Source organism: Panthera tigris, chromosome D3, assembly GCF_018350195.1.
Source record: "Panthera tigris isolate Pti1 chromosome D3, P.tigris_Pti1_mat1.1, whole genome shotgun sequence".
In the NCBI taxonomy this organism is placed as follows: domain Eukaryota; kingdom Metazoa; phylum Chordata; class Mammalia; order Carnivora; family Felidae; genus Panthera; species Panthera tigris.
The window spans coordinates 28,868,537-28,887,202 of NC_056671.1; the positions used below are offsets into that span (position 1 = coordinate 28,868,537).

General features: G+C 45.9%; 1 protein-coding gene across 3 annotated transcripts in view; it reads left to right on the top strand.

The window, feature by feature from the left end:
* Positions 1 to 1,255: 1,255 nt before the first annotated feature.
* Positions 1,256 to 18,666, top strand: part of DGCR2 (DiGeorge syndrome critical region gene 2) — a 99,262-nt gene continuing 81,851 nt past the window's right edge. For 2 of the 3 annotated variants that reach the window (XM_042962753.1, XM_007091582.3), the window contains exon 1: positions 1,257 to 1,612. In XM_042962753.1, the coding sequence (XP_042818687.1) occupies positions 1,534 to 1,612 (79 nt within the window). In that variant the 5' untranslated portion in view covers positions 1,257 to 1,533. Of the gene's footprint in view, positions 1,613 to 18,666 lie in introns of all 3 variants that reach the window. The other variant, XM_042962750.1, reaches the window with a different exon arrangement.

Sequence of the window (18,666 nt, forward strand, 5' to 3'; positions counted from 1 at the left end):
GGAGCAGGCAGGTCTGGCCTAGCTTTGGGTTTAACCTTGGCCATATCCACTCAGAGGGAGTGGGTACCTCTCTCACTGAGTGACTCTGAGTGTCATAGGCTGGAAACCTAGGACATTCAGGAGGATCATGCCTTGAAAGAGCTTGAGAGGACTGCTCCTGGGGAGTAAGTTGGTGGGGCTGGAGGTGGGCCAGGCTAAAATGGGTCCCCCTTTTTTCTGCTCCCATCTTCACCCTCTTCCCCAGCCCTGACACCCTGTGCCAGGCCTTGTGTGCATGGCTGGTGGTCCTTCCATTGGACAGCCTGCTCCTCTCCTACTGAGGACACTCCCATTTGCTGTGCCCTCTTCCACAGTCACTCTGTTCCCTGACAGGTGTGAGGTCAACACTGGAATCGTCTCCTGAGCCTTTCCTCTATACAGACGTGGCCTGCTGTGGCAGCAGCTGTGCCCAGCATTCCTTCCCCCTCCTCCCACATTGTGTAGGCAGAGTTCTTCCTCCAGAGGCCAGCTTTGCTCCACAGTCTAAGATCTGGGCTTCCTTGTCAGCGCTCCTTGTAGAACACTCCTTTAGGCTATTTCTTCATCTGAAACATTTTCAGTAGTGTGTGCTGGTTCCTTACAGGGTGGCTCCTCCATTCCCCCATCTCCCCACTTCCTCAAAGCATGTCCGGGTTCCTCCAGTTTTCCTTATCCCTTTTCCGCAGCGGTTCTTTTTAAAGACCACTGTAGGGAGCACTCTTGGGCCGCTGACAGGACCTGGGCCTGCAGGTATGCAAGGTGTGAAGAACCCTTCTTCACCCGGGACCACTTTGGCTCCTTGTCGCTCCCCTCTTCCTTCACGCTCAGCCCTCCAGGGCCACTCCCTGCCCCTCCGCGCCCCACCTCATCAGCCCCACTGCACCCCGACCCTCTGTGTCCGTCAGCTTGGCCCCGTTACCCCTCCCCCACGCCCTTGCCCAGCGCGTCCAGAGCTCGTAACCCAGCCCTTGGCGGGCCCTACCACCCAGGCTCCACCCCCGAGCCCCACCTCTCTGCATAACCAATGGTACACTTCACTCCTTATAGTTCCGCCCACCCGTCGAGCCCGCCTCTCGGTTCCCGCCCCCACCACCTTCCCAGCCTTAGGCCTCGCCCCTTTCGGGTACAACCGCCCAGGCTCCGCCCCCTACACTGCCAAGGGTCCGCACGCATTGGGAGCGTGCAGGCCCCGCCCCCTGCCTCGCCACTCATTGGCGGGAGCCGGCGTCGCGGGCGGGGGGCGGCGCGGAGCTGAGCAGGACGGCCGCCATCTTGCGCGGAGCCGGAGTCGGAACCCGAGACTGAGGCCGATAGTGCGCGCGAGCCCGCGGCCCAGTGTAGCCGTGGCCTAGCCGGAGCCTTCTCCCGCCGCCTTTCCGCGCCCGGCCCCTAACCCTCAGTCCGGCCCGGTTCCCTAACCCTCAGCCCGGCTCGGTCCCCTGACCCTCAGCCCGGCCCGGTCCGGCCTCCCCGCGGGGTCACGCGGCCGCCCCGGGGACGATGAACGGAGGATAAATGGTGCCCAAGGCAGACAGCGGTGCCTTCTTGCTGCTCTTCCTGCTCGTGCTCACCGTCACCGAGCCGCTGCGGCCAGGTGCGCGGCGCGGTGGGCGCGGCGCGGTGGGGGCGATGTGTGGGGGCGGGGCAGGGCAGGGCGGGCGGTGTGCGGGGCCGGGGTCTCCCGGGATCTCCCTCCACCGGGCGGGGCCCCGGTAGGGCGCCTCTGAGGCCTGCCCGCGGGCCGCCGTGCCCCCCGCCCGGGACCGTGCCGAGAGTTTTACCTGGGCTCCGAGTGCTTCTCACATCATGGAACTTTGTTCTCGAGGGGATGTTACCTTTGGATCCGTGTCCGTGGAGCGCTGCGTGCTTTGAGATTGACCGAAGCGAGAGTGGTGTGCGGGGCCCGACCTAACTTCTGGGGCCTGGGAGTTCTCTGACGGAGGAGCTGCGCCCCTGGGGCGCGCCCTCCTTGCCCAGCGGCTGGGGTCAGGCTGGAGTGCTGGGGTCGAGAGAGCAGCTCGTGGAGACACATGGTTTCTCTTTCCCATGTTATTCCTCAGCAGTGCTTTTGTGCCAGCGCCTCAGCCCTGGAAACTCCTTGGCTGGAGAGCGGTAGCCGTGTCGCTTATTGTCACTCAGTGAGGTGTTGTAGCTGAGAACTCAGCTGAGAGACCGATCCGAGGAGGTACTAGGAGTCCGCCAAGCATCGCACTCAGAAAGCAAGCTAGCTTCCTGGGGCAGAGACTCGTGCCGCGGCCGGGTCTCCGCCGTCGGAGGTTGGACATTGCCAGGCACTTAGGAGTGTACCTTGTATGTGATGATTAAATGCTTTTGGAACTCCCTTTGGAGCTTGTGTTTTTATAAGTACGCTTGTGGTGGGGAATCAGAATCATGGCAGCCAGAAGGTCCAGGATAATTTTTATCTCTGTTTCTTGTGTACCCCCTCCTCCGTTGAATGCAACAAAAAAAATCAAATCCCCAATTGCAGGGCAGATTTATTCATCAAGTACAGGAGGCTTGGTGCTGGGGGCCCACAGAGTGCTTTTAGTGGTCTTCTTTTAAAATCAAGGAAAAAAAACCCTGACCGTTTAGGTCAAAGAAAATGTTATGCACAAATTTATTTAGCTTTATACTATTGCAGTTGAAAAGTATGATTCTTAGTAATCTTTTATGGCGGAAGGAGCCCATGAAGGCCAAAGTGTCCAGGGCTATTGTCTGTGAGCTCTGTCAGGTCTCTGTAAAAACAGGCTGGGGAGCACAGTGGAGTGCCACCCTCCTTAATGCCTCAGCCAAGGCGCTCATACCAGACATGACACACCTCTCTGCCTTTGTCATCCTAAATAGACTGCTGTCTCCTCCCCAGTGTTTACTTGGTGGCCAAGGCCCTGGGCCCCTGCTCAACCTGGAGTCTTTCCAGTGATGCTTCTCTGGGCTCCCTGAGTAGAGCTGGTTGCTCGCTGCTTCTGATGGTTCCCTCAGCAGCAGGGTGACTGGTGGGATGGCCTCAGTAGGAATGGTAGCCGGAAAAAGGGCTAGTTGTGGAGAGAGTACTGAATGGGCCCTTGAGGTCCAGAACCAAAGCATTTGTGGCTCCTTGTGATTAAGTTCTTTAGAAAACATGTTTATATCTGTAGAGAAGTGAGACATTCTCTTTTGGCTCTTGGGTCCTAGTTCTGCTTATCAGGTCATTGGACTCAGGGGCGAAGCCACACATCATGCCTGTCTTCCTTGGGGTGCCTCTGGTTCCAGGTCCAGCACCACCTCTGGATGATAGAGGTGACCAACGTCCCCAACTCCCTTTCCTTTGCTGTCTGTCCGGGTATCCTGCCAACTGGCCAGCAACAATTCAGAAAGTGTAAATTCTGTCTGCCTACCACTAGGGATGCTCAAATGAATTGAGTAAATCCTTTTCTCTAGGAGTGCCCTTTAGGTACAGAAGCAGAAACTAGGTGTAAATCAGGCTTGAGTGTGGGGGCTAAGAGGCAGGCAGTCCAGGTGGCCAGTCTTTTGTACCTGTGAAGCAGGGGAGGGCTTTATAGGAGACCTCACACTTAGGTCTGAGCTGGGGTAAGGAGGTGGCTCTGGTTGAAGGGGCAGATTATCCCATTGTATTCATGACTTTCCAGATTAGAACTTTGCAGTGGTTCCTAATGGTGTTTTGAGTTGCCTTGCAAACCCTGGGGGTTTTGCTGGTTTCCTGATTTTGGCTGGTTGGCTAGGGCCAGTCACACTCTGGGTTAGATGTTCTCCTTTGCGGGGTTGTGTGTGCTCCGTGTCCTTCCAGGCAGGGTGCTGCTGGCTGATGCTTGTGAAGGAGGGCTTCCCTGGTCTTCACCTGCATTCTTTCTGTTGGAGTCCCAGCTTAGACCCATACTTGAGTGTGAGGAGGGCATCAGGCTGAATCTACTTTCCAGGGGAGGGAGTCCTTGAGGACTGAGGCCAAGCCACTTCTGGTTCTTCGCTGGTGCAGGCCAGAGTGTGAAGGCTTTCACAGAGTGGCGGCAACAAGAGAGCTCTGAATTTGACCTTTTGGCAAAGTTTTTGTTTTCTTTTTGTTTTTTAAATGCGTATTTGATCTTGGTTGATTGAAGATGTGTTACGTGCCAGCTGCTGTTTTAATGTGTACTAAAATGTGCATTGATTACCTCTCAGGTGATCCCTGTGAGGTAGATGACTGTTATTAGCCCCATTTTATAGATGGGGAAATAAACAGAGAGCTCATGAAAGTAAGTGGCTGAGATGAGATTTCAGTCCTAGATGTCTGGCCCATCATGTGCCCTTGGCTGAGGCTCTGTCTACTCCAGCTGTGTTTGTCCTGCCCCAGCCTTAACCCCAGCTGTGGAACTCCAGACCACATCTCTTCCCTTGATAGACCAAGTGGTTCTCCAGGTGAGCACAGACCCTTTTCCATCTGAATACTCTGATCTGAGGTATAGAACCAGTTCTCTCCCCAAATCCCCTTTATGGTTAGCCATAATGACCAACGGTGGTGTCGTTATATCTGCTGGGGCTGTGGTGAGAAGGGTAGGTTGGAGATCTCTTCTGAGGAACGACAGGCATGGAGGGGCTTTTGGGGGACCAGTGGCCATGGTGTCATCTCATTGACCTTTTCTCCATCTGTGCAGAGGATGCAGCAGCAATTGCTGATTCTAAAACTGTTTTTCTCCGTTGACGAAAGAAAATCATGCCATGGTTTTAGCTACAGCTTTGTCCAGGGTGACCCCACCATACATGGCTGAGAAAACATTTGCCTTCCCCATGTGAGCTGTGTCTCAGCTGAGCTCCCCAGCCCTGTAAAAACCTTGTGTTCAGTGAGGCTGCCTGATGAGGTAGCAAGACTGGAAGCTGTCTTCCTTGTACTGTTGGAAAAGCAGGCTGGAGAGGCAAATGACTTGCATAAGGTCGCACAGCTGGTGAGCAGCATAGCTAGGATTCAAACGTGGGTGAATTGGCTCCAAGTTCAGGGTTCTTTCCCTTTTGTCATTAGGAACCCAGAGGGGCATGCTGTCTGTGCTGAATTGATAAATCTTCAGTGAACTAACCTAGTGGCCACAGCACCTTTCCTCTGGAGCAGCACATGGGTTAGTGAAGGGGAAGAGTGTGGATATTTTGCAAGCAGATGTGGCTGAAGCTCATAGAAATAGCTGGGAAGTTGAACCTGCACCTGGGCTTGCCAGGCGCTTTCTGAGTGAGCTCTTTCCTTCACAGCCCACCACCTTGTAACACTGTAGAACTTGCTTCATTGGCTGGTTGTGCTTTCAGCTTAAGAATTTCATTCTTTTTAGTTGAAAAGGGATGTTAACATATTTTCCAACCTCACTAGCTAGCGAAATGTCTTTTTTTATTTAACATATAAAGAAAGTTTTTATTTGGAAATAATTTCAAACTTACAGAAAAGATGCAAGAATAAAATTCATGCCAAGAATACCTGCGTACTCTCTACCCAGGCTTACCTATTGTCAGCATTTTACCTTACTTGCCTTCTTCTTAATGTGTGCATGTGCGTATGTACGTATGCACACACATAATTTATTTTCTGAATCATTTGAAAGTAAGTGGCCCTTTCTCCCTGAACACTTTGGCCACTGCAGAGAGCAGGAAGAGACTCCTGGTACTTGATGTCCCTCGGGAGACGAACGGTGATGCTTCCCCACAGCCCTGTAACAAGCCCTCACCACAACCTGCTGTGTCTGGGCACTGTCACCAGCTACCACCTGCTGTGTGCCGGGCACCGTCACCACGGGAAAGTATTGAGGGCACAGGAAGCACTGTGGTTAAAGCTCCGGTTGGCCCAGGTGGCAGCGAATCAGGGTTATTATTTCAGTTGGTGCTTCTGGTCTTAGGAATGAAGAATGTGCTGCTGTTGCACACTTCGCCAGATGGGTCTGCACCTACTTGCTGCTGTTACGCTGTACCTTTCCTGTTCCTCTGACCCAGATTGCTCTTGCCTGCAGCCTTCCCTAGTCCTGCTTCTCAGGCTAGCTCACTTGCACTTTCCTCACCCCTTTGCTCCCCTAGGCAGTTTGGCAGCACTAAGGCTTGTGCTTCTTTAGCCATCATGGCAGGTGATCTAGTTAGCCCTCCTTGCACAGGTGATCTCTTACCTCCCTTTGGTACTTGGTGTAGGGAAACATTGGTAGTTTCTTGACTCTTAAGTGGAATGTATCAGTGACAACATTTAGGACCTAGTAGGTAGCAAGGGACTGATTAAGTGTCTTTGGCACACTGCCAGATTGTTCCCTCATCACATGTGCTTTTTGTATTTGGGGTGCTGAGATGTTGGTGAGTGGCCCTTTCCTCTTCCAGTCTGCAGAGTGGGTCAGTAATTCCGAGAGCCCAATTTTGAGCCAACACTTTGCCAGTGTGATGGATGGATTCAAAGTATGGCTATTTTGTTTTTGGTGTGATTTGCCAGTTGACTTGGGGTGTTTAGTGAAATCACATCTTGTCCTGCTGCTCCAAGCTGGGCTGTGTGTTCCATCGTGTGGGACATGTTTCCTCAACAGGGTAAGTCCAGGGGAGGGTGAATGGCCTGTGCAGTGTGCTGTGGACACAGAGTGTCCTGTGGCTTCTGGGCATCGACCTGGGAGGGAGGAAAGCCCAGGTCTGGTGTTGCTTCACACAAGCTGTTTGTAGAGTCCAGTGTAGTGGGTTAAGAGTGTGAACCCTAGATTGCATGGCTGGGAGTCAGGACCCACTCTGCTGCCCACTCTGTGACTGTGCTGAGCCTCATTTTCCTTATCTGTAATGCAGACAAAATAGAACATAGCTGAGGGATGCTATGAGAATTAAAATCAATGGGTATACAGTTCTAACACATCCTGACAAAAAGGCCGTTCATGTTAGCTCCGGATGGACTTTAGAAAGTGTAGGGACCCCCTGAAAGTCTGGGTGCATGGGTGTGCGTGCATAAGGGCATGTTTCTTAGGAGAGAGCCCCCACCTCGGAGGCAGCAGAGTGAAGTGGCTTTGAGCAATGTCTGACACACAGTGAGCGCTAAATGAGTCTAGCCATTCTCATGGTCTGAGAGGGGGTGTGTGTGGCTTCCTAGAGCCCCCAAAACAGCCGCAGTGCTTTGGACAGGGCTAGGATTGTTCATACTGACACGTTTTACTCTTTGTCACGTTCGTGTTGTGTCCCCTGGGCTTAGTTTGGCACAGAGTGGGCACTCAGAAATCAGTTATTGAACAAATGCACAAATGGCTATTTATATTTTGACATAAAGAGCAACAGCTCCCTTAGCCAGCGGGCCTCGCAGCTGCCCCTGGTGGGGGTGGTGAGGATAAGGGCCTTGTGGCCGCCTGCAAGAACGCCTTTGGAGGACCAGTGTGTTTGGGGTGGGGGGACTGTAGGCCAGCTGGCCTGGGCCCCCACTGCGGAGAGCTTCTCCTTCCTGCAGGGGTGAGCTGGGCTGTGAGGTGAGAGCAGGTGAAGACTTCTCACAAATGTGGATCCTTTTTGAAATTTACCAGCCACCCAGCCTAGGGTTGTTGGTGGGGGGAGGGGGGAGGTTGGTCAGGAAGCCTTTGGGGTGGGTGGGCTGGGCTTCCTCTCAAATGGACTTGCTTGGCACTGAGTCTTGAGAACCGGACTTATCCCTGCATGAGGACATGGCTTGCCCTTCCCTGGGCCATTGCACAGTACAGGCCTGGCTTCAGAGCTGGTAGGTGCAAGAACTGCCATGCTTGCCCTTCTCTGCCTGGTGTGGCCTTTCTTCAGCCAGCTTGGACTGGTCATTGTCCTCACAGCTTGGACTGGTCATTGTCCTCAATTCCAGATCCTGGCAGCCAGCCATTAGTTTGATCAGCTTGTCATCTGTCTGCCCTCAGCTGTTGACAGGTCCATGTTGGATAGGGCTGAGAGCGGAGCCCCAGTGGGTATGCTGGATGGAGAAAGCCTCCAGGTGTCCACCCTATTCTTCCCTGTCTTAGAAGCCTTATTCCCGAGGGGACCTTCCATAGGAATTTATGGCTGTGGAGAGGATTGCTTGGGGCTCCCTGGGGCACTGGACAAGGGGCAGAGGCCACTGCAGAGGATGTCCCAGAAGGTCAGCTGGGAGATGGGAGGTTCCAGGACCCCCAGTACTTAGATTGAAATCAGGTGTCCTGATGCGGACGCCTTTTGAACGCTGCTAGTTGCTTCCTGGGGTCTCTGGGTTGGTTAATTTATCCCTGGCTCTGTGGTCTTATAAGGCAGAGCGAGAGAACTGGAAGTACCTGAAAGGGATGAGGTTTGTTTAGGGCCAAAGCAGGGCCTGTGCTGCAAACCTCAGTGGTTTGTTGGCCACTCCTCCAGATTCTCTCTCCACACCATCAGTGAGGGTGGGATGCACACATGCAGACTGACCAAGTGAGCCACAGTGAAAGCCCAGGACAGTTTGGAAAAATGTTGATTTTTTTAAAAAAATATTTACAAAAATTTCATACATGGAATATTTTACATAAATGGAATTATACTTTTTATGTAAACTTATTGAGTTTTTCAGTGGACAAGTGTTCTGGAGATCTTTGTACACATAGTTGTACATCATTTTTTTTAGCTGGACTTTGTGAGAACTTTTTCAGTCTTTTTTTTTTTTTTTTTAAGTTTACTCATTTATTTTGAGAGAGTGCATGCACATGAGTGAGTAGGGGAGGGGAAGAGAGAGAGGGAGAGAGAGAATCCCAGGCAGGCACCTTGCTGACAGTGCAGAGCCTGATGCAGGTTCAAACTCACAAACCCTGAGATCATGACCTGAGCTTAAATCAGGTTTTGGACACTTAACAAACTGAGCCCACTCAGGTGCCCCTCCTCAATTTTATTTTGTTTTGCCTGTGGGGTCTGGTCCTGGGAGAGTCCTCTTACCTAAACTTTTCATCAACCAGAAGTTCATTGAGATTTACAGTTAAAGATGGCATGGCCAATAGGCTGAGGGGACCTAACTCTTAAAGTAACAGGCAGTACTTCCAACTTGCTGTTCCCAGACTCTCATGTATTTGTCTCAGTCTAAAACTATATCTGCAGCAGCTCCAGGTTGGGATCCTGGTTTTCACATGTATTTATGCTATAACTCAAATTTGTGTGCTTATTTATCTAAGTGGTATAATTTCACCAAGGATAATTTAGAGTTAGAGTGGCCTAAATGGGGAACATTGATACGAACAAAATTATTCAGTTGAGAGGTGCCTTAAGGGCAAAAATGAAACCAAATCTCAAAGATCCAATGATCAGCATTTTTTTTTTTTATTGGTATGAGGAAGCTAAATTCCAAAAAGAATTAAGATTTCAAAATATCTTCCTTCAGAGGGAGGCAGAGAGATACTTTTTTTTTTTTAATTTTTTTTTTTTAACGTTTATTTATTTTTGAGACAGAGAGAGACAGAGCATGAACGGGGGAGGGTCAGAGAGAGGGAGACACAGAATCTGAAACAGGCTCCAGGCTCTGAGCTGTCAGCACAGAGCCTGACGCAGGGCTCGAACTCTTGGACCGCGAGATCATGACCTGAGCTGAAGTCGGCCGCTTAACCGACTGAGCCACCCAGGCGCCCCGATACTTCTTTTTTTTAAAAAAACTTTCTACTTTGGGGATGTTCATACCTACGGAAAAGTTGCAAGAGTAGTACTATGAACTCCACCTTTATATAGTTTACCTAGATTCACCAGTTGTTAACATTTGACTCACCACACATTTGTGGGCATACATGTGTGCATACTTGAAACTAAGTTGGAGGCATCATGACCCTTCATTACTAAATCCCTCAATTTATATTTCCTAAGAACAAAGCCATTCTCTTATAAGCAGAGTATAGTTACCAAATCTAGGAAGTTTGACATCGATGTAGTACTGTTAGCCATGTCCCCGTTTTGCCGGTTGTCTGATTACAACATATTTTTCCAAGTCAGGATCCAACCTGGTATCATGTATTGCATTTAATTTTGATGTGTGTTTAATCTTTTAAAATCTGGAAAAGCTTCCTGTCCTTGTCTTTTGTATTATGGACTTAGGAAAGAGTACAGGGAGCTCTTTTATTTTTAAAAAAATGTTAATGTTTATTTTGGGGGGGGAGTGGCAGAGAGAGAGGGACACCGAATCAGAGGCAGGCTCCCGATTCTGAGGTGTCACCACAGACCCTGACGAGGAGCTCGAACTCACAAACCGTGAGCTCATGACCTGAGCCAAAGTCAGACGGTTAACTGACTGAGCCACCCAGGCACCCCTACAGGCACTCTTTTATAGAATATTCCTCATTTTGGGTTTATCGGATTATTTCCTTGTGATCAGATTCAGTTGATGCATACTGGCAGGTGTGATCCCCCAGATCATTGAGTCCTTCTCATTGCATGCATCTGGAAACACAGCCCATTGGTTTGTCTCAGGAGTGGTGATATTACTCTTGGTCATGTGGTAGGGTGGCATTGGCTGCATTTCTCTGGGGAAAGGTGGCTTTCCCCCTTTGTGATGGGCAAGTAGAGAGATAGGCTTGCCCATTGTTTTTCAGCATCTATTAATGATTCTGGCCTGAACCAGTTGCCACTGTGATGATTGCTAAATGGTGATTTGTTCTTACTTTTTCTTTTAGTAGTAGTCTACTATAAAAGAGAATTGTCTTCCTTTTCATTTTTTACTGTCTGTATGGATTCATGGATTCTTCTTTCTGTTCAGTGTGTTACATGGTCTGTTAGCATGATTCATATTTAAAATTTTAATGTTTATTTATTTTTAAGAGAGAAGAGCGTGAACAGGGGAGGGGCAGAGAGAGAGAGAGAGAGAGAGAGAGAGAGAGAGAGAATCAGAAGCAGGCTCCAGGCTCTGAGCTGTCAGCACAGAGCTCAACGCAGGGCTTGAACTCATAAACCATGAGATCATGGCCTGAGCCAAAGTTGGATGCCTAACTAACTGAGCCACCCAGGTGCCCCAGTCATGATTCATTTTGATACTTACATTGTAATTAATACAGGAAGGGGAAACCCCTGTAGGCTGGCTTCTGCATCCTTCTGACATGTCCTCATCCATTTTGAATGTTCCTTATTATCAGGCTCAACTTGTATCTTTCTTGCCCCAGGCATTTTTCCATGGAACACTGGTTCCTTTTAGTGGGAGATGGTATTTAGGTGCTAGGTGCTAGGTGAGTTTATTGCTCCTCGGATGATGTTGCTACTAGACCTTTCAGTCTACTTGGGGTGTATGTGCATGCACATCTGTCTGTCTCTGTGCATGTGTGTGTGTGTGTGGATCTTGTCTGTATGTGTGTCTTTTTGTGTAAATTCATACTGTTTCTTTTAAAATTTTTTTAACATGTTTATTTATTTATTTTGAGAGAGAGAACCCATATGCATGCAATCTGGGGAGGGGGAGAGAGAGAGAGAATCCCAAGCAGGCTCTGTGCTGTCAGCCCAGAGCCTGACATGGGACTTGGTCTCACGAACTATAAGATCATGACCTGAGCTCAAATTGAGAGTCAGATGCTTAACTGACTGAGCCACCCAGGTGCCCCCATACTGTTTCTTTTGGTTAAAACCCAGCATCATAGGATCTTGCCTGTTTTCCCTGTTTCGTATTTCTACAGTGAGAACTCTGGCTTCCAACAACATCAGTAGATTTACTTATTTGCTTAGTCCTACAGTGTGCACAGAATAGTTTCAGAAGTGCTATACTCATTGTCACTACCACAGCCAACCCAACTGAGTAAGATTTTGGATTTTTTTTTTCTTTTTGCAACTCGTTTTGTGTGTAGACTGATAGTATATGCTCAATGTACTGGGTCCAAAAGCTACTTGGATTAATTTTTTTCACTCTTCTGTGTGTTTGTTATACAGTTAGTTTCAAAACTGAGTTTATTTATTATTTTAATTTTTTAATGTTTATTTATTATTGAGAGACAGACATAGAACATGAGCAGGGTGGGGGGAGAGAGAGGGGAAGACACAGAATCTGAAGCAGGCTCCAGGCTCTGAGCTGTCAGCACAGAGCCTGATGCGGGGCTCGAACTCACAAACTGTGAGAGATCATGACCTGAGCCAAAGTCGGTCGCCCAACCAACTGAGCCACCCGGGTGCCCCAAAACTGAGTTGATTTTAAACTGCCTTTACTAAATAAAAAATATTGAGAGAGGTAATTACTATAATTTCATTATTATAACAAGCTTCTATTTCGTCATACTAATCAGTAAAGAAACATCTCATTTTTTAATAGGTTGTATTTTCCTGGGTAAATTAGAAATCATTTTTATGACTAGATATTTATAGTTTTAGCAAGTCAGCTCATTAGTGTCAATTGCTATTTGCTTAAAATATTTTTTCCAATTTTGTTTCTCGGGTTTGAAGAGAATTATGTATGTTGAATAAATGACCATTCAGCATCAGTAAAAAGAAAGGCCAAGTAAAATTTATAACAAACAATTACATTCCTTAGATTTTAGCATTAGTAAATGCTATTAATCAGCTTTTTAATTTTGTTAACCGTAAAATCTTTTTTTTTTTAAAGTTTATTTTTGAGAGAGAGAGAGAGAGAGAATGCTCACACTAGTGGGGAAGCAGCAGAGAGAGAGAGAGGGAGAGAGAAATCCCAAGCAGGAGATTTGAGCGGGGCTCAAACCCATGAACCGTGAGATCATGACCTGAGCCAAAGTTGGATACTTAACCAACTGAACCATCCAGGTACCCCAACTTTAAAATCTTCTGATGGAGTGTATCAGAAACTACTTTATAATACTAACTGCAGTGTGGTATCTTGGATTGGATCCTGCAATAGGAAAAGGAACAGCTAGTGGAATTCTAATAATGTGGAGTTCAGTTCATAGAAAAGTACCAATGTTAGTTTCCTAATTATGCCAATGTGTCATGGTAGTGTGCAGTATAAGATGTTAACAACCAGGGAAACTGGATGAGGGTATATGGGAACTTTTCTGTAAACCTAAAATTATCCCATAGTCAAAAGTTCATTTGAAAAGTTATTTTGTGATAATTGAATACTTAAAAATGAATTATTCTTCATTTGAAAGAGTCCTGAGACCGTGTTATCCTAGTTTTGTCAGTGACAATTTTGTCGGTACAGTTTTGGCAATCACTCTTTCTAATTTCAGTTTCTTTTTTGGGAAGATAAGTGGAGGGCTTATATGTTCGAGGTTTGTTTAATTACTTCCAGTCCTACCACCCTCCACATGGCATCTGCCACGTGCTGATAGTCTCTGGAGTGTGTGGTGATGTGGGGGAGCTGTCTGAAGGTAGGGTCAAGGTTGGCCCAGGAGTTTGGGCATAGTTGTGCACATGCTTTATCCAACAGCCCTATTTTGGAGGGAGACAGTGAGGCAGGTGTTAGGTCCATTTTAGAGATTGGGATGCTGAAGCCCAGAGAAGATAATCACCTTGCCTGGTGGCATCCCTTGGCTTTTAAGTAGAAGAAGCAGAAACTGGAAATCAAAGATTGTTCTCTTGAGCTGGATGCTCTGCCTCTTGCACCATGAGTCCAGAATAAGAAGAAAGAGCTGCATGGCTGTGGGGGACTGAGTGGAGATAGATGCACCTGCGAAGGAGGAGGCATCTTGTCGCTCATGGCTTCCGGTTCCACCAGCTTCTCATGTGGACCCTGATGGTGTCCCAGCTCTTTGGACCTGGCTGACCAACTCCAGGAGTTAGTGTTTGCAGCCTCCTCCAGTGACCACACCACCCTCTGATTGCAATCAAACAAACGTGGACATTTTAAGAAGCTTGGAAGTCTTGTTCATGATCTTAACCTGTCACCCCTTTATGGATTTTGAACCATATGGCTAGGTTATCTTTTAAGAAGCATTAATAAAAGTTAATAATCAGAGCAAGGTATTTTAAAGGTTTCATATAAGTAAATGTAAAAATGACAATACTGTAAAAGCCAGAAAGTAACCCTAAAAATGGTTAGGACCCACAATAAAACAATGTTATAAAATTCTGTCTAGCTGCTGTTGTGTGTTTCTCCTTTATAATTGCAGGGTGAGGTGTGATGCCCTTTTTATAGAAAGTGGTACTCATATCTGCCTTATTTTACAGATGAAGAGACAGCTTGGAAGAGTAAGTGACTTGCCCACAGTCACACAGCTAGTAAGTGGCGGAGCCAGTATTTGAAGCCTGGGAAGCTAGAGCTCCGGCTCTGACATTGCACAGCTTCAGTGGTTACTTCATTACCCTCTGCTCTTTTGCCCTCTGTTCCTTCTCATCTTTCTGCCTGGTCTTTACTGACTTTTCACCTTGAACCTCTTTGCCTACCCGCTTTTCCTTGTCTTCCTCCCATAGCCTTGGCCACTGGTGTCACAGTGCTAACTCCCCATCTCACCTGCCCACAGCTGTGTCCTTGTGACTGTCCTGCAGGCAGCCTCAGGTTTGGCCTGTCAGGAGCTGAAAGCATCCCCTGCTGGCCCGGTCCTGTACTTTTGGCCTCGGTTCTTAGCTGTTGCTAGTGGTATTGTTGTCATCATCACCACCACCACCCTTCTCCTACCCCACTCTGAGCATCATGCACTCTGCTGAGCACTAGGTGTGGAATAGCTTAGTGAACCCTAAGAATAAACCTCCTTTTGTTTTTTTAATTTTTTTTTTTTAAGCGTTTGTTTATTTTTGAGAGATACACGGAGCACAGGTGGGGGAGGGGCAGAGAGACAGAGACACAGAATCTGAGGCAGACTCCAGGCTCTGAGCTGTCAGCACAGAGCCTGACGTGGGGCTCGAACTCACGGACTGCGAGATCATGACCTGAGCCGAAGTCGAGTCGGACGCTTAACCGGCTAAGCCACCCAGGCGCCCCTTGAGTATTCTTTAATGAGACCCATTAATGATAAGCTGTGTGCTTTTGTGAGCTCTTGTGGGGGTTCAAGCAGGTGTCAGAGCTTTGCCCACACTGAGCTAGCCTGAGGGAAGAACTGGAGCAAATCTCTTTCTAATGCCTGAGCCTTAGTGGCAGTCTCCTTTTGGAGTGCCTCAGACTTAGAGGCTGCTTTCCTGCAGGAGTTTATTTGGTGTTAATATTTCCCTTGTGACTTTAAAATCCCTTCATGTCTTATCTGTGCTTGTGAGGGTTAGGTACAGCCCACTGTCACCTCATTTTACACATGGGAAACTGGCCCCAGGAGGGATGTGAAGAGACCTCATCTTGTTTTCTTAAGTGGGGATAATAACAAAACTGACCTCGGAGGATTGTTAATTGGGCCCAGGGAAGCAAAGTTTAGGTCATTTGTTTTTTTAATTTTCAAGTTGTGGTTAAAAAAAACACATAAAATGTACCATCTTAACCATTTTTAAGTGTAGAGTACAGTAGTGTTAACTAAATGCACCCTATTGGGTAACAGATCTTGAACTTTTTCATCTTGCAAAACTGGAACTCCTTACCCACTAACCAACAACTTCCCTTTTCCTTCTCACCTCAGCCCCTGGTGTTGTATTTTCTAAGAGTTTGACTACTTTAGAAACCTCATACCATGCAGTATTTGTCTTTTTGTGATTGGTTTATTTCACTTGGCATAATGTCTTCAAGGTTCATCCATGTTGTGGCATGACAGTTTCCTTTTTTAAGGCTGAATAATATTGGATTGTATGACTATACCACATTTTCTTTATCCATTCATCTGTAAGTCATTTAGGTTGCTTCTGCCTCTTGACTACTGTAAATAGTGCTGCGATGAACATGGGTGTACAAGTGTCTCTTTGAGATCCTGTTTTCAGTTCTTTTGGATACATATCCAGAAGTGGGATTGTGGATCATATGGTAATTCTGTTTTTAATGTGGAACCATACTATTTTCCGTGGTTATTGCACCATTTTACAACCCTACCAGTAGTATACAAGGCTTCCAATTTTTCTGTATTCTTGCCAAAGCTTGTTATTTTCTTTTCTTTCTTTGTTTAATTTTCGAGAGAGCACATGCGTGTCCAAGCAGGGGAGAAGGATGGGGGGGGGGTGGGGGAGAGTGAATGAATGAATGAATGAATGAGAGAGAAAATCTTAAGCAGGTTGCATGCTCAGCATGGAGCCCAACATGGGGCTCGATTCCATGACCCTGGGATCATGACCTGAGCTGAAATCAAGAGTTGGACACTTAACTGACTGAGCCACCCACATGTCCCAACACTTATTATTTTCTAATGATTTCTTTTTTGATAGTAGCCATCCTAAAGGGTAATCTTGTTACGGATTTGGATTCCCCTAATGATTAGTGATGTTGAACATCTTGTCATAATCTTGTTGGCCATTTGTATATTTTCTTTGGAGGAATGTCTAATTCAAGTCCTTTGACCATTTTTAAATTGGATTACTTATCTTTGTTGAATTGTAAGAGTTCTTTATATATGCTGGATACTAATCCCTTATCAGATACATGATTTGCAGATTTTTTTTCCCATTCTGTAAGGTTGCCTTTTTACTTTGTTATTTCTTTAAGTTTGATGTAGTTTTGTCTACTCTTGCTTTTGTTGTCTGCTTTTGTATCTTATCTAAGAAATCATTTCTAAATCTAATGCTGTAAAGCTTTTGTCTTGTATTTTCTTCTAAGGGTTTTATTGTTTTAGGTTCTACATTGATCCATTTTGATTTATTTTTTGTATATAGTGTTAGGTAAGAGTCTAACTTCATTCTTTTGTATATGGATATTTTCTCAGCAATATTTATTGAAAAGATTGTCCTCTCCTCATTGAATGGTTTCAGGACCCTTGTCAAAAATCATTTGACTGTATATGTGTGGGTTTATTTCGGAGCTCTTTATTCTGTATCATTGGCCTATATATCTGTGTTTATGCCAATAACACACTGTTTTGATTATTGTAGTTTTGTAATATGTTTGGAAATCAGGAAGTGTGAGACCTTCAGCTTTGTTTTTCTTCTTCAAGATTGTTTTGGCCATTTGGGGTAATTTGAGATGCCATATTAATTTTAAGATAGATTTTTCTATTTTGGCAAAAAATATCATTGGCATTTTGATAAAGAATGCATTGAATCTGTAGATTGCTTGGGTCATATTGGCATCTTAAATTTTCCATTCCATGAACAAGGAACAAGGGATGTCTTTCCATTATTTGTGTTCTCTTTAATTTCATCAGTGTTTTGTAGTTTTTGTATATTGGTATTTCATCTCTTTTGTTTAAGTTTATTCCTAAGTATTTTGTTATTTTTGATGCTCTTGTAAGAGGAATTTTTTTTTTTTAATTTCCTTTTCAAGTTGTTCATGTTAGCGTATAGAAATACAACTGATTTTAGTGTGTTGATTTTTTTGTCCTACTGCTCTGCTGAATTTATTCTAACAGTTCTTTTTGTGTGTGGAATCTTTTTTTTTAAAAAAATTTTTAATGTTTATTTTATTTTTGAGAGAGAGAGAGAGACAGAGTATTAGGGGAGGGGCAGGGAGAGAGGGAGACACAAAATCTGAAGCAGGCTTCAGGCTCGGAACTGTCAGCACAGAGTCCGACCCAGGGCTTGATCACATGAACTGTGAGATTATGACCTAAGCTGAAATCAGATGCTTAACTGACTGAGCCAACCAGTCACCCCTTTGGTGGAATCTTTAGACATAACATAAGATCATGTCATCTGCAAACATATGTAATTTTACTTTTTCCTTTCCAATTTGAATGTCTTTTATTTCTTTTTCTTACCCAATTGCACTAGCTAGGACTTCTAGTGCTTTCTTGCATAGAAGATTGAACTTCATGAGAAACTGCCAGATGTTTTTTTTCAAAGTTGTTATGCTATCTTACATACTTATCAGTATTGTGTAAGAGTTCCAGCTGCTCTATAATCTCAGCAACATTTTATGTTGTCAGACTTTTTAAGTTTAGCCTTTCTATTTTGTGGTTCCTATAGTGGTTTTAATTGCCTTTCCCTGTGAATGATGATGTTGAACACTTTTTCACGTCCTTGTTAGCCATTCATGTATCGTCTTTTGAGAAGTGTCTGTTCAAATCTTTTTTTTTTTTTTTTAATTTTTATTTATGAGAGAGAGAGACAGAGCACAAACGGGAGGGGCAGAGAGAGCGAGAGGGAGACACAGAATCTGAAGCAGGCTCCAGATGTATATACATGTAATATATATACATTATATACATTATATATATTTAATATTTATATACAATTTATTGAATTGTAGGAGTTCTTTGTATACTCCAGATAAAGTTTTTAGACAGATGTGTTGCAAGTATTTTCTCTTGGTCAGTGACTTACCCATTCACTTGCTCCACCATAGTTTTTTCTTTTGTGTTTATTTTTATTCTTGCTTAACTGTACTTTTATTTATTTTATTATTTTTGTAAGTTTATTTATTTTTGAGAGAGAGAGCACGAGCAGGGGAGGGACAGAGGGGTGGGGGAGAGAGAGAATCCCAAGCAGGCTTTGCACCATCAGCATGGAGCCCGATGCAGGGCTCAAACTCACAAACTGCGAGATCGTGACCTGAGCCAAAATCAAGAGTTGGATGTGTTTAACCGACTGAACCACCCAGGCACCCCTGCTTAACTGTACCTTTAAAAGAATCTGTGTTTTCTAATTTAGTACACTAAAATTCTTCTTTTTGGTATATCATTCTTTGAGCTTTGACAAATGTGTAGGGTCATGTAAGCAATCTCACACTGAAGATGCAGAGCACAGTTCTATCACCCCCAAATTCCCACATGCTGCCACTTTATACTTAGCACCGCTCTTTATATTGAGGTTTCCACC